A 16558-nucleotide genomic window follows, 5' to 3' on the forward strand; every position below is an offset into this window, starting at 1 on the left:
TACTTATCTAATAGATCTCAACATCAAGTTTGAAAGACATGACTCCCCAAAAAGTATAGAGCGGAATAAAACCTAATGTCAACCATTTGCGAGTTTTGAAAGTATCACATATGCTCATGTTCCAGAACAAGAGATATTTAAGCTCGATGATTGAAGTGTCAAACATATTTTTATTGGGTATGATGCAAACTCAAAAGGCAATAAATTGTATAATCCAAGCAATGGTATGACCATGGTAAGTAGAGATGTTGAATTTAATAAAAAAACGACTTGGAATTGGGAAAAAAAGAAGAAAATGCTTATGATTTCTTTTCATACATTGAAGAGAAAAACCAAGAGACCATAGTACTTTTGCAAGAGGTAACTCCACCTCATTCTCCAAATCATGTTGTATCTCCCATTTCTCAAGAAAGTTCAAGTAAAAGGCCATGAAAGTTGAAGAGCATTCAAGATCTTTATGATGAAATTGAGAAGATCACTAATTTTGATATAAATGATTTGTTTTGTCTTTTTCTTGACAGTGAATCAAAAAGTTTTGATAAAGCCATCAAAGATGCAAGATGGAGACAAGCCATGGAGGAAGAGATCAAATCCATAGAAAATAACAAGACATGGGAGCTATCCACTCTTCTAAGGGACATAAAGCTATTGGTGTCAAATGGATCTATAAAGCTAAAAAAGATTCTCAAGGAAATGTGAAAAGGTACAAGGCAAGACTTGTGGCTAAAGGATACAAGCAAAAACATGGGATTGATTATAATGAGGTTTTTGCACCAGTTGCTCACATAGAGACTATTCACTTGCTCTTAGCTACTTCATCTCAAAAGAAGTGGAAAAATTTACAACTTGATGTAAAATCGGCATTTCTCAATGGCTATCTTAGTGAAAGGTTTATGTAGAACAACAATTGGGTTTCGTTGTTGAAGGGCATGAAGATAAAGTGTTAAAATTGAAAAAAGCTTTATATGTGCTAAAGCAAGCGCCAAGAGCATGGAATAGCCGTATAAATAAGTATTTTAAAGATAATAGATTTGTTTGTTGCCTTCATGAATGTGATCTTTATGTGAAGTATCATCTTAATGGTGATATTCTATTTGTGTGTCTATATATGGATGGTCTCATCTTCACGAGCAACAATCCAAGTTTGTTTGAAGAATTCAAGAAAATATGTTACATGACTTTGAAATGACTGATATTGGGCTCATGTTTTATTATTTGGGCCTTGAGGTGAAGCAAATGGAAGATGGTATTTTTATTTCTCAAAAAGGCTATGTAAGAAAAGTCTTAGAGAAATCCAAAATGCTTAATTTCAATCTTGTGAACACGCCTATGGAATGTGGAGTCAAGTTATCAAAGTTTGATAATGGGAAAAAAGTAGATCTCACTCTCTTTAAAAGTCTCATGGGAAGTTTGAGATACTTGACATTTATAAGGCCTGATATTCTTTTTGCAGTTGGACTAATAAGTCATTTTATGGAAGCTCCTACCACCTCCCACATGAATGTTACTAAAAGAGTTATATGTTACTTTAAAGGTACTATTGATTTTGGGTTATTTTATTCATCTTCTAATGATTTCAACCTTGTGGATTTTGTGATTGTGATTTCTCTAGAGATATTGATGATAGAAAAATTACAACTTGTTTTGTATTTTTTATGGGTGATTATATAATTACATAGAGTTCTAAGAAGTAAGCCATTGTTATACTATTACCTTGTGAATCTGAATATGTGACAGTAACCTCTTGTGCTTGTCATGCCATATGGGTCAGAAGATTATTGAAAGAACTTTATTTAACACAGGACGAAGCTACTAAAACTTTTATTGACAGTAAGTCTACATAAGCACTAGCCAAGACCCCGGTATTCTATGAATGAAGCAAACACATAGACATAAGATATCATTTTATTAGAGATTGCATTGCTAAAAAGGAAGTGGAGCTCAAGCACGTAAAGACTGAAGATCAAGTGGTGGATATTTTCACCAAACCGCTCAAGTTTGAAGTCTTTCAAAAGCTACACGCTAATTTTGAATTGAAAAGAAGATTTGTAAATTAAGTTAGAGTGTTAAAAATTAATTTGAAAGTTAGAATATAATTAATTAGTTTGTTAGTAATTGAACTTCATAAATTAGAGTCTTTATACATCTTTTTGTTTGGTAGTAGTTGTAAGTCATAAATTAGATTTATTATGTTTGTTGGTAGTTATAATTAATTCTAGTAGTTGTAATAGTGCCTATAAATAGGCATGTACTTGAAGTTTTTTTGTAAGAACCACAATAGAAAAACTTGAGTCTTCTCATTAGTCTCTCTAGTCTCTTCCTCCTATCTCCAACCATCTCATGCTCTTCCACCAACCATAATACCCTTTGAATATAATAAAAACACCTCTAATTCGGAGTCCCAACAGCCCTATGTTAACATGGAGCTTTCTCCTTCCGAACAATCTAATGACCGAACACAGAAAACACCTCATGCATAAGTATTTGAGAAAATAGAAGATATGGATTTTGAATTTGTTGGTGCCAAGTCTATGTACCACAATTCTAGTGTTTTCCATTTTACTTTATAGAATCATCAAAATATCTCACTTTAACTTCCCTAGTTTTTTTTTTAAATGAAAGAACAAGATTACTTTTTAACAAATACACATAAAATATATCTTAGGATTGTTCATTTATTTTATCCAAACATGAGGGTTGATGCCTTAAGGTACATCAAAACTAGAATAGGAAAACATATATGTGGAGGTGGCTATTAAAAAATTATTTAAGTGGATGCTAAATACATGTGAGGGAAGCAACATTCTATAAAGTTAGATGATGCTTGATTTGGGATCAACACATGCAATCCATACTCACCTGGGAAAGATAAAAAATGGAAAGATTAGAAATAATAAAAGTAACGGACACTCCATACTCACCTGAGAGATCAATCTTGTAAGTGGTGTTGTTGATGCGCTCCAAGAGTTGCAATGGTCTATCACCTCTTAGATCCAACTTAGATTTCTGTTGCCTGGGAAATCTTTCTTTTCGCATATGAATTTGAACCAAATTTCCTGGTTGGAATATAACTCGTTTCCTTTCGTTGTTGGCATTACATGCATAAGATTCATTTCGCTTTTGGATGTGCTGTCTAGCTTTCTTATATATTGTTTTAATGAGCTCTGGTCTCTGCTGTCCATCTGTATTTTTAATTTTTTATAAAGATAAATGTGTTAGATCAAAAGATGAATGACTCTAAAATTAATCCATCCCTAACTAAACTAATATAAACTTTCTGATTTCCAAGAGTGTTAGATCAATTAGAGAGGTAAGCGCCCACAATAAGGGAGACTCTCACAGGAATGAAGAATCTTGCTACTTGGTGAATTCTTGCAACCTAGAGGAATCTCGTGACAATTAGGAGGTCCATGGTTTTAACCCAAAAGTCCACACACTTTAGCCCAACGAAAACTTCAACATTGAACATGAAAGATGATGGACTTAGACCACTTGGGAAAGGAATTATGATGTTTAAGGGGCCAATCACAAGATCAAGATCCAAAAAGCTCAAACAAGCCCTCCAATTATTTGTTCAAGAGTGGATTAATAGAGGAGAAAAGTTTGAGTCCAAAAGAGAGGCCCACAAGAGAGGTAAGACAAGCACATTAGGGCTTAAGGGCCCATGGCGTGAGCAGCCACATGTGAATCTTATTTTTCACATTTGTGGCCTAAAGATGGAGGAAAGAAGAGTCCCACCTACATAGGAATCCCTATTCCGCGAAGATTTTTCTCTCTCATGGGTTTTCTCCTTCAAGTCGGCAAGGTGAGTCCTTTAAGAACTATGAGCTGCGACAAAAGTAAAGTTCAAGTTGGATTTGGATTTAAAAATCACAAAAAGATTTTTCTACTTTAAATAATTAATAATTCAATTGTTATAATCATAAAAGAAAAAGGAGAAATTAAAAAAGGAGGAATTTTAGTCATAGCTGAATTTGCCTTCCTTAATTCCCTTGTGGATAAAGTTCAACTTCTACTTTAATTAGAAGACTTTTCAAGCTTCTTCAAATCAACTTCTACACCATAAATTAATTTAAACATACAAGTCAAAACTGAGAATGAGAATGCATATAGAGTTTGGCCACAAGTTATCTTCCACTTCAAGAGAAAAAACTTTTAGTTCTATTTAACTTATGTAATTTTAATTATTGTTTTATTAGTTTTCTAGATTGAGGTGTATTAAAAATTACACTAAGAATTTGCTTTCACAATTCAAGTAGAATTAGTCTTCTGAATGCCTATATGAAGGCCTCACCCTTAGCTTGTTGATCATCACTTTTCAAATCAATAAAATTTAGATTTATTTTCTTTTACCTTTGCTAATTGTAAGTGCTCTTTGGGGAGGTTCTTCAACTGCCTCATTGGAATTGAATTTACGTGTTGAGGTAATCTTGTGGCATCTTTTTAATTCTATTTCTTTATTCCCAATCACCTTAGTTCACCTTCATGTGTTGACTGTGGATTAAGTAGGATATGGTTTATTTAGGGATTTAAATTTTTGCATGCTAATTTTATTTGCGGGATTTTGGATTGCATGTTTTTGTTCCTGGGTTCTGTATCACAAACTTATTTATCAATGTTAAGTATGTCAAAGATTATGATTTATCAATGTTGGACCCGTATTCTGCATCCCAAATTTTAGACACCTTAATGAAAGTTAGAGTTAACAAAGATATGATTTTCACAAATCAAGTCAAAGATAACGTTGATTTAAAAGTAGACTATTTTTTTGTGTAAGTGTGATAGGCAAGAGCACCTCATTTAGAAAGTCCTAGATTATTAAATATTGTGATTTCAACTCTCTTAAATGTCAAATTTGATTTTGAAAAACCCTCTAAGGGCTATCTTTGATTATGATACATCTAAATAATTCATTCACACAGATTTTATGAAAGTGAGGAGAGAAAAAATCAATTTGGAAAATAGAAGAAAAAATCTTATTCTCTTTATCCACCATTGAGCTTTAACTGTGCTTATTACAAATCTATTCTTTAAGAGAGAAAAGTTGTAAATGTTTTATCTATACGCTTTAAGCATTGTAAGAAATGTTTAAGGAGAAATTTGGGAATTTTAGTGTTTGAGGGAACACAAGTCATGGTTGAGAATGACATATTGATAAACAATCGAGTTGATAGGGGAGAGAATGGAAAGGATCATTTTGACTCCCAAAACCTCAACTAATGCATGTAATAGGAAGACTTAACCACTTAATCAAGCCTCCTTAATTGAATCTACAATTACCTATGTGACATGCAAAAATAAGATAATAGGGAAAAATAAAAGAAGGAAAAAGGCCACGTGATGTGAAAATCCCCGAGGAAAAGATTTGCGAAAAAATAGGTCCTTGAGACTCCTTGATGTGATCCTTAGCATCCTAAATTTGTTCCAAAGATGAAATTCCGCATCAAGGAGGTACCCTTGGAAAATTGGACTCCTGGAAAATAATTATCTGCAAGTCTGTTGTAACACCCTGCTCATAATCATGCTAAATTTGTACCAAAAAATCCCTATTTATTCGGGCCTTAAGACCACTTGAACTCATTTAAATTTATCTCATAATTTTATATCGTGTTTCATGATATAAATTTGTAATTTAAATTTCATTATTTTAATTTTTACTTATTTTTTATTTACTATTATTTTATTATTACTTTTTATTAAAAATGATTTTTAGGAGAAAAGTGGGAAAAAGTGATAAAATCCTACAAGAAAACGCCTGCAAGAAAGGGTCGCCCTTGCGGGCACTGCACGCGGTGCGAGTGCGTGCGCACGCGGTGCGAGTGCGTGCGCACGCGGCCAGCGTAGGACGTTCTCACTATGCGCACGTCCCATCCGCGGGGGTGCAAGGGCAGTTTGTGTGCGTGTCCCATCGCGCGCAGACAAGAGTGTCAGCGAGCATCACATCTCACGTGGACAGGGCCAAGTGTTGTGGGCCCTGTGCATGCACTGTCCACGCAATAGGCCTGCGTGCATGGGCCTACACGCAGTCAGCTGACAGGCAGTGCCCTGGGCACTGTAGGCCCTACACGCACGCACACTAGACACTACACGTGGCAAGATAGGCCAGCACTTGCAGGCAAGGCCTGTAGTGCACGGCTGGCCTGGGGAGGAACACTGTTGCTTTGGATAGTGTACCGCCACCTCTTAGCACCGTGCACTACCCTGGGCGATGTACTGTCATCGCCTTAGGTGGAGAGCGGCTGTCATTTTAGGATTATTCTTTCATTTTTCGCACCGTCATTGGGTCGCGTCAAATCACTCATCTTTCACTCAACTTTATCTTTCCTCATTAGATTTTGCCACTTGGCGAAAATCTAACGAGCTCCATTTTCTATAAATAGGGACCCCTTTCTTCTATTTTTCTCATCATTTTCATTTCATTCTTCTATCTTCCAAGAGTTTAGAGAGAGAGGGGGTGTGATCTAGAGAGAGAAGGAAAGGAGAAAAAGAAGAAAGGTATAGGAAAACTTCAAGGTTTTGGTATAAAATTTAGTATTTCCTTAAACATCTTAAGGATCATTTATAGAAAATCAAAAATTATGAAATATGTGTTTTGTGTTTGGCATGATTTATGTTTAATAATTCTAATAAGGTAATTTTTTCTCTATTTCTAACATGCTATGATTTTATAGGCACTTGATGATTTGCATGTAAATTAAATAACATAAATCTGGTGATAATTGTCTGAAAAATATAAAAAAAAGAAAAAAAGAAAGAGAATGAGCCTGAAATAGTCCAAAAAATAAATGTATCAGTATTGAGATGCGTAATGCATCAAGTGTCTCGTTATACTTTTTATCTCTGAGGGGTTTCTATTTTCTCCATTCCCATTTGGTATGGAAAGACGTGAGAGGACCGCTCCCTGTGTATGATGGTGTACCCTCTAACAAGAGCGACGATGCGAATATCTATTAGGGATCACCTTTGGCTAAGAACTTCTGTAGCTATAAAATATCTGATAGAACAACTATAATTGGTACGGCTGTGGTAATAGATCGTACCATAGTTTGGCACGCTAAAAATGTGCCTGAGAAAATTGTCGTTATATATCTGATCTGGCCATTCTACATGGGTTGTCAAAAATCTGTATCAGCCCTCAAAGATAGAAGTCAGAATGATTTCATGAAGCATGACACGAAAATTTGAGCATTTAATGATTTATTTGATTTTCTCTATTGTTAAGTATGATGTTTAATTTGATTATTGTGATTATGATATACTCACTCTAATTTTTTTTTAATAAATAAAATTATTTTCATAAAGTAATAAAAGACCTTGACGTGCCCTGATAGTAAGTATTAATGACATAATTATTCACTTTTAAAATCTTAAAATGTTACTTAAATATTGTCTTTCTTACTAAGTATATAGAACTTATCCTTTCCATGCCCTTCCCAAATGAGGAAGATAGTGAGGAACCGATCGCTGACCTACCCTTTGAAGTCTATGAGGATCATGTGAATCCACAAACTTTGAGTGCATGACTTGTCCCTCACTTTGATGAGTCCAATCGTATAGTGAAAGAAGTGACCTTTTGTATTTTAATATTTTGTATTTAGTTGCCACTTTTGGCCTCGGTTATATATATGTGTAATTGGAACTCATATATTTTGGTAAAGAATTTATAATAATTTGCTCCTCTACATAAAATTTTTATCATGCACTCGTAATCTGTTTCTGTATCTGGCATCCTTATGTCTTAATTTGCATTAAGGAGGTCACAGATGGTATCAGAGCAATTATGCAGACTAAATCGCTTACAATTGAGGCTATAGGTAGAAAGACCCTTAGGACATCTAGAAAGATGACTCATCTTTTCCAAAATTAGACCACCGACTCGTGTCTTCCTTTTCTTTTATAGGAATGACACGAAAAAGACCTTATGTAGAACATAATGAAAGACCCAAGACCCAGGATCATCTGACCAGGGCCGAGTTTTTTTAACTCTTCCGAGCTATCCAAGGATTAACTGCAACTGTAGGGCAGAACCAAGCCAACCTTTGTCAGCACCATGCCCTAGAATACCGAATAGTCAAAAGGTCTATCTCTCATAATATAGTAGAGTTTAGTAAGCTTAACCCGCCACACTTTGAAGGTGGCTATGATGCCTTAGTAGCCGAGGCCTGGATCTTGCAAATAGAGAAGTTTTTCTTTATCCTAGACTTAACTAAGGAATAAAAGGTCCCCCTAGTAGCCTTTATGCTGACCTATGAAGCAGAACACTAGTGGCAACTTAAGAAGGAAGTCATGCCTATCCCTACCACTTGGGAAGTTTTCATAGATGCGTTCTTTAATAACTTTTTTCCAACGTATGCCCAAGAAAAGAAGGAGGAGGAATTTTAGGACCTCCACCAAGGAAATCTTACAATTGCCCGATATGCAGCCCAATTTGTCCAACTGTCTAGGTTTGCTACTCTAATGGTCACCCCCAAAAGTCGTAAAATTAAGAAGTTTCTGAAAGGCCTTCGTGCTAATATCTATGATCGGGTTGCAATGCTGAGACCCAACTCGTATGCCAAGGTGCTAGAACATCAGTTGACTGAAGACCTCATCTCGGCCATGCACTAACACGTTACCCAAGTTTGAACCCAACAACAATAACCTCAATAATCTAGAAGAAGATTACCCGACCCAGTAAGTAGTCACCCCGATAAACGAACCCGAGTTTTCCTTTCCCCTACTCTACCTCCACCTATTGTACAATTTGCCTAACCTTCCTAACCATGTCAGCATTGTGGTTGCTTGCATGGTGAATTACCCTGTCAGCGTATCAATCACGCCTGCTATCAGTGCGAAAGCACCCAACATCTTATAAAGGACCACCTTCAATGGCCGAAGGACGTGGCTAGACCTATAGCCCAGGGTCATGTGTACGACCTTGATGAACCCAATGCCCTCCCCACTCCTATCCTTATCTAGGGTATGTTTTTTATTCATAATACTTTTACCAAGGCTTTAATCGATATAGATTCTACCCATTCTTTTATCTCTTGTGGTATTTACTTGTAAATTAGATATTAAACTTGAACTTTTAAAAGATATATTAATTATAGAGACTCCTTCTAGGGGAATATTAGAAGCTCACTGCGTGTATAAAAATTGTAAGATAAAATCTTCAAAAGCTTAAGTGTTTGTAGACTTAGTGCTCTTAAATTTCTCAGAGTTCTAAGAAATGATTAGTTATGAAAATATAGGGCAATTATTAATTATGAAAGTAAAGTTATAAATTTCTGAACTCCAAAAGAGAAATAAAATCTCTTTTACACTCTAACAATTGAATAAATAGGAATATGGATGTTGATTCTACTGTGTATTCCATTCCCATTGTTTGTAACTTTCTAAGAGTTTTTTTCAGTTGAATTACCTGATTTATCTCCCCTGCGAGAGATAGAGTTTTTTATCGAACTGCTTCCTAGAACCCAACCAATCTCAAAACCTACCTATCGCATGAGTCGTGCTAAGCTTGTAGAATTAGAAGACTGACTTTCTTAACTTCTTGGCCAGAAGTTTATTCACCCTAGTCACTCCCCTTGGGGCGCTCCAGTGTTATTTGTGAAAAAGAAGGATGGATCCCTCAGACTATGCATAGACTATCAAAAACTCAACCGAGTAACAATAAAGAGTAAGTATCTCTTACCTCGTATCGAAAATCTCTTCGACCAGTTGCAAAGAGCCACGATCTTCTCCAAGATTGACCTCAGATCGAGTTACTACCAGCTGAGAGTTAAAGAAGAAAATATTCTAAAGATCACTTTTTGGTGTAGATATAGCTTGTACGAGTTCAAAGTGATGTTGTTCAGGTTAACTAATTCCCCTGCTGCTTTCATGGATCTCATGAACAGGGTTTTCCAGCATGTACTGGATCAGTATGTCATTGTATTTACTGATCACATCCTAGCATACTCCAAAAGCCTGGAGGAACATGCAGTCCACCTATCTGAAGTAGTGGGGACACTTCGTCGGAACTAGTTGCTTGCTAAACTTAGAAAATGCTCCTTCTGGTTGATCGAGTTTTCTTTCTTGGTCAAATAATTTCAAGTGAAGGAGTTTCTGTAGATCTGGCCAAGGTTGAAACAGTGATCAACTGGAACCCGCTCACCAATGTAGCTAAGGTACGTAGTTTCCTTAGTTTGGCAGGTTACTACTGATGGTTTATTGATGAATTTTTTAAGATTGCAACTCCGTTGACTAGACTAACTCGAAATGGCGTACCTTATGTCTTAGATTACAAATATGGTGAAAGCTTTATGGAATTGAAGCATCATCTTACCTCTGGTCCGGTATTGATCCTCCCCGACAACACTGAAAGATTTCAGGTTTACTGCGATACATCTCATGTTTGTTTGGGATGTATTTTGATGTAGCATTATAGAGTAGTTACTTATGGATCTAGACAGTTGAAACCCCATAAGCAGAACTATCCTACTCACGACCTGGAGCTGGTGGTCATTTCTTTGCCTTGAAGATATGGTGTCATTAACTGTTTGATTAGACCTTTAAAATTTATACTGACCATAAACGTTTAAAGTACATTTTCTCATAGAGGGAGTTGAACATGAGGTAGAAATGTTGGATGGACCTCCTGAATGACTACAACTAGAAGACTGTATACCATCCTATTAGAGGGAATGTACTCGCTGATGCGCTGAGCCAAAAGGAGTCCACTGTGTTGGCCCAAACCATGGCATCCAGTTGGAAGTTAGAAGATGCTATGCAGGCACTCCATCTCAACTACTATGGCAATGGTGCCTATCACACTCAGATCTGATCTTTTCATGAAGATTTGGGAAGCTCAGTTCATAGATTAAGAAATGACTAAAAATTTAAGTAAGTTCTCTTCTGACGAGTTTTCGATTTTAGACTCTCAAATGATGGGTTATGTAGATTTCAGGACCAAATTTGGATCCCTGTCGTTGTCAGGATGGATGTTCTCAAGGTTGCCCATGCCTCCAAACTATCCATCTACCTCGAGGGTACCAAGATGTACCGGGACCTAAAGTGCCAATACTAGTAGCTAGGAATAAAGGACATTGCTGACTATGTCTCTTGATGCCTTACTTGCCAAAAATTAAGGCAGAACACCAGAGCCCAGGTGGTTTGTTATAGGGCCTCCCAATTCTGGAATGGAAGTGGGAGAATGTAATTATGGATTTTGTCATCGGCTACCTAGGACTTGTTCTGTTTGTAATTCTATTTAGGGTATCATTGACAGATTAACCAAGACCACCCATTTCTTGCCCATCAAGATCACTAATTCCACCTGTAGATTAGACTGCCTTTATGTTGATGAAATTATTCAACTCTATGGTGTTCCCTCATCCATTGTATTCGATCGAGATCCTCAATTCACCTCCCACTTTTGGGATAGCTTTCAAGAAGAGCTTTGTTTGGACTGCACTTCAACACTGCTTATCATCTCCAAACTAATGGTTAGTTTGAACGAACTATCCAGATGTTGGAAGACATGTTTGCTTGCATCCTCAACTTTGGCAATAACTGGTATGAGCATATTCCTCTGTGTGAATTTATTTATAATAATAGTGATCACTCCAGTATCGGTATGGCTCCGTATAAAGTCCTGTACAGTAGGCCTTGCTGTTCTCTCACTTGTTGGAGCAAAGTTGGAAACTAGCGTCATTGGGACCAGACTTCATGCAGGAGACTATTGAGAAGGTTACAATCATCTATAGGAACTTGGCTATCACCCAGAGTCGCCATAAGGGTTACGTTGATAATCTTATAAGACCTCTGGAATTTTCCATTGGAGACCAAGTCTTCCTCAAGATTTTCCTCTACAAAGAAAAAATACGGTTCGAAAAAAGAGGGAAGTTGAGCCCGCTATATGGGACTTTATTGGATCGTGGAACTATAGACTCGTAGCATACCGCCTTACTCTGTCAAGAGAGTTCGCGAGTCTACATGATGTTTTCCACATCTCCACGCTCAAAAAATACCACCCCGACCCTTCTCATATCATTCCTCAGGATGAGACACAGGTACAAGCTTACATGACTTACGAGGAACTCCCTGCAACAAGACGATCCCCATGGTGAAGGTGCAATGGCAGCACCACATTCTAGAAGAGGCAACGTGGGAGTCGGAGAGCGAGATGAGAGAAAGTTCCCAAACCTATTCAAAAAATATTTAGGGAACCAAATTTTTTAAGGTGGGAGGAATGTAACACCTCGTTCACCATCGCGCTAAATTTGTACTTGGAAACCCTTATTTATTGGGGCTTTAAGACCACTTGAACTAATTTAAATTTATCTTATAATTTTATATTGTGTTTCTGGATTTAAATTTGTAATTTTAATTTAATTATTTTATTTATTTTTATTTTTACTTAATTTTTATTTACTATTATTTTATTATTATTTTTTATTAAAAATGATTTTTAAGAGAAAAATGGGGAAAAAATCGCAAAATCCTGCAAGAAAGGCTCACCCACACGGGCACCGCACCCTGTGTGCGGGCATATGCGCGCATCCAGTGTAGGACGTGTGCATAGTGAGCTCGTCCCATCATGGTTAGGGCGTGGGCTGGTCTACGCGTGCGTACCATCATGCGCAGATAGGCCAATCCCCGCTCTTCACATTAGTCGCGGATAGGGCGAGGTGCTGTGTGCCGTTCGTGCAGTAAGCCTGCATGGATAGGCCAGCGTGCATGGGCCTACACGTAGTAGGCCTGCATGCTGTAGGCCCTGCGTGCACCTAGCCTAGCCTTTAGACACTGTAGAATAGGTTGGTTCCTGCCCTCTAGGCCTATAGCACACGACCAACCGAGGGAGATTCACTACCGCCTCAGGCGGTGTGTCGCCACCTTTGGCAGTGTGCGACCGCCACCTTGGGTGGAGAGCCACTGTCGGTTAAGGATTCTTCCTCTATTTTTTGCGCCGCCATCGCATGGTGTTAAATCACTCATCTTCCACTAAACTTTCTCTCTCCTCACCAGATTTTACCACTTGGTGCAAATCCAATAGTCCCTATTTTCTATAAAGAGGGACCCCTTTCTTTCATTTTTCTCATCACTTCCATTTCATTCTTCTATCCTCCAAGAGCTTAGAGATAGAAGAAGTGATCTAGAGAAAGAAAGAAATGAGAAGAAGAAGAAAGGTGTAGGAAAACTTCAAGGTTTCGATAAATAATTTAGTAGTTTCTTAAACATCTTACGGAATATTTCTAGAAAATCTAAAATTATGATGTGTTTTGTGTTTTGCATTATTTATGTTTAATAGTTCCAATAAAGTGATTTGTTCTTGATTTTAAATATGCTATGTGATTTTATAGGCAGTTGATAATTTGCATGTAAATTAAATAACATGAATCTGGTGATAATTGTCTGAAAAATATATAAAAAGGAAAAAAAAAAGAGAAAGGGAATGAGCTTGAAATAGTCCAAAAAATAAATGTATCTGTATTGATATGCATAATGCATCAAGTGTCTCGTTAAACTTTTTATCTCTAAGTGGTTTCTGTTTCCCCCTCCTCCATCTGGTTTGAAAAAATATGAGAGGATCGCTCCCTGTGGATGAAGGCGTACCTTCTAATAAGAGCGGTGACGCGAATATCTGTTACGGGTCACTTTAGCTAAGTATTGTCGTGGCTATAGAATATATGAGAGGACCACTGTGGTTGGTATGACCGGTCGTAAATCGCACCATAGTTTGGCAAAGTGAAAATGTACCATTATATATATGATCTGGTCATGCCACATGGGTAGTTTGAAATCCGTATTTGCCCTCAAAGATGGAAGTTGGAGCAACTTCGCAAAGCATGGTATGAAAATCTAAGCATTTCATGATTTATTTGATTTTTTCTATTGTTAAATATGATGTTTGATTTGATTGTTATTATTATGATATGCTGAATCTGATGTTTTCTTTAAAAAATAAAATTATTTTCATAAAGTAAGAAAGGACCTTGACATGCCTTGATATTAAGTATTAATGACATAATTATTTACTTTTAAAATCATACGATATTATTTAAATACTGTCTTCCCTACTGAGTATATGAAACTCACCCTTTTCATGCTTCCTCTAAGATGAGAAAGATAGTGAGGAACCAATCGCTAACCTACTCTTTGAAGTCTATGAGGATCCCGTGGATCCACAAACATTGAGTGTATGACTTGTCCTACACTCTGATGAGTTCAATCACATAGTGAAAGAAGTGGCCCTTTTGTATTTTGATATTTTGTATTTTGTTGCCACTTCTTGTCTCAGTTGTATATAGGTGTAATTGGAACTCATATTTTGGTAAGAAATTTGTAATAATTTACTCTGTTACATACAATTTTTATCATATACTGATAATCTATTTCTATATCTGGCACCTTTATGCATTAATTTACATTGGGTATGTCATATCCATTGTAGCACAACAGACATGCACACATAAATCCTGTAGGTCTCGTCCCAAACAACAAAGTGATGCCAACAACTTTTTGTTTTCTAAATGGGATTGCCATAATAGAAAAGTAATTTAATCCATAACTACTTTCCTAATTGAGATTATTACAAGAGATGGGTCAAGTTTGTCCAAGCAAGAAGGCTTAATGCCCAAGTAAGATTAATTGTCTAGCGCGAGTGTTAGGTGTGAGGAGCGCATTACTGAAGAAGAAGAAGCAAAGCACCTGTTGGGTGGACCTGATCTGCGTGAGGTAGACCACAGTGCGACATTCAAGATCCGTTCAAGATCCGTGCGAGGCCAAAAATCAGGGAACTGGAGAGAGAGACTAAAACTGCACTCTTTCTGGTAGAAAGTCCGAATTCGACAACGATTTCAGTAAAATTTCTTCCACCTTACATTCGGTTATTACTTTAAATTAAATTTTTAATCATGTGTATCAAATTTTTAAGGAAATTGGGAATAGGAAACTTAAAAGAGAGCCGATTGCATGGAACCAAAGTTATTTGAAAGCTTTTCGATTTCTTCTTTCCTTGGAGTATCTGGTAAGAATTAAATTAGTTTTCATTCGAGAATTTCATGTTTTCGTAAAATAATTTATTGATTTCAAAATGATGGAACCAAGTTTAATGAATTATTTTAGAATGTGTTTCTTACAAATTATCATTTGTATATGAAAGTATGTGAATGAGTTCCTACGATTGTGTTTGTGTAATTAAAATTAATGTTGAAGCTATATGAATACATAACTGAGTATGTTTGAATGTATGTGCATGTGCCAATAGATACACATATAGGAAATAATGGTTGGGAGTGTATGTTTATAGATTATATGTCTTGATATACATATACATATGATTATATGGATAACTATTTTGAACGAGCAGTATATGATTTCGTATGGATATGTGTGATATATGTTAAATATATATGATATATAGGTAAGATGAATGCATGTGTGCAGGATGGCATGTGCATAAATTATGTGCATACACATTTATGTGTGCGTGTGTGCTGACTTATATGTAATGAAAGTCGTGTGGTAGTGTGCGTACATATATAATTTAATTGTGCAAGCACAAGTAAATATATCTATATATACATATATTTACTTGTGTATGGACATTATTATATAAACATATATGCATATGTGAAAGAGACTGAAGTGCATAGGTGTCTTAATACGCATATGTATGAGTGTTTGGATGTGTATAGGTGTATATAAGTTTTCAATATGTGTTGTGTATGCTGATAATGAGTGCAAACATATGTATATATTAAATTTATGTATACACACGTAAGAATATGTCGATAAATGATGTGTATGAGTGAGCTTACATAATATAGTGTATGTATCGATAAGTGATTAAAGCTATTGCATTAGTGTGGGTGTAAATCTGTAAGTTTTTAATGCCAGGTATGATTACATGCGAAATATGTGTAGGGGTAGTTAAGATATATATTGTTGTGCGTGTATGTATATAAAATATGAAATGTGCTACATACATATAAATTATATGTACAATGGATATGCGAGCAAGTCACTAAGTGTAGAAATGTGAGAATATGTATGTTTGTGATTGGTGTTTGAGTGTCTGAAGTTGAAATATGAAATAGAGATAATTTTTGAAGAGGGAAAAGCTCATCAGGTATCATGGTAGAGAGTGTACAGACTTTGTACATGGGGTAAACTCTATTATAGATGTGTCCTTAGTCGTACGAGGCTGGGAAGTCCCATACCAAAAGGGATTAGGAATTGGTTTAATTATGCTCATATCAAATTGGGTATTGAGACAATTTATAATTGTGGCACTCAGTATCGGATGGAGTATTGAGACAGTTTATAATTGTGGTGCCCATTACCGGACGGAGTATGGGGACAATCGGTGAATTGTAAAAGAAATGTTTTATACATCCACGTATAGAAGAGACCCCTATGGGCCCTTAGTGATACTGATGATGGAATTTAAAATATGTAATGGAAATGAAAATGATCTGGATACTTATCTAGTGTGTGGTTGATGATATTTGTGAATGAAACGAAATTATTTGAATATGAATCTAATATGATATGATGATATTTATGAATAAGAATGATATGTACGGTACCT

General features: G+C 36.2%; 1 protein-coding gene across 1 annotated transcript; it reads left to right on the forward strand.

Moving 5' to 3' along the window:
- Positions 1–611: 611 nt before the first annotated feature.
- LOC148253436 (uncharacterized) lies at positions 612–11919 on the forward strand. The gene is made up of 9 exons (XM_088223372.1): positions 612–889; positions 8445–8559; positions 9703–10007; positions 10079–10151; positions 10212–10355; positions 10583–10599; positions 10924–11037; positions 11252–11538; positions 11672–11919. Exons 1-9 carry the CDS (start codon positions 612–614, stop codon positions 11917–11919), a joined length of 1581 nt encoding a protein of 526 aa, XP_088079498.1.
- Positions 11920–16558: the final 4639 nt, after the last annotated feature.

Source organism: Carica papaya, chromosome 6 (genome assembly GCF_054855325.1).
Source record: "Carica papaya isolate Zhongbai chromosome 6, ASM5485532v1, whole genome shotgun sequence".
Lineage (NCBI taxonomy): Eukaryota > Viridiplantae > Streptophyta > Magnoliopsida > Brassicales > Caricaceae > Carica > Carica papaya.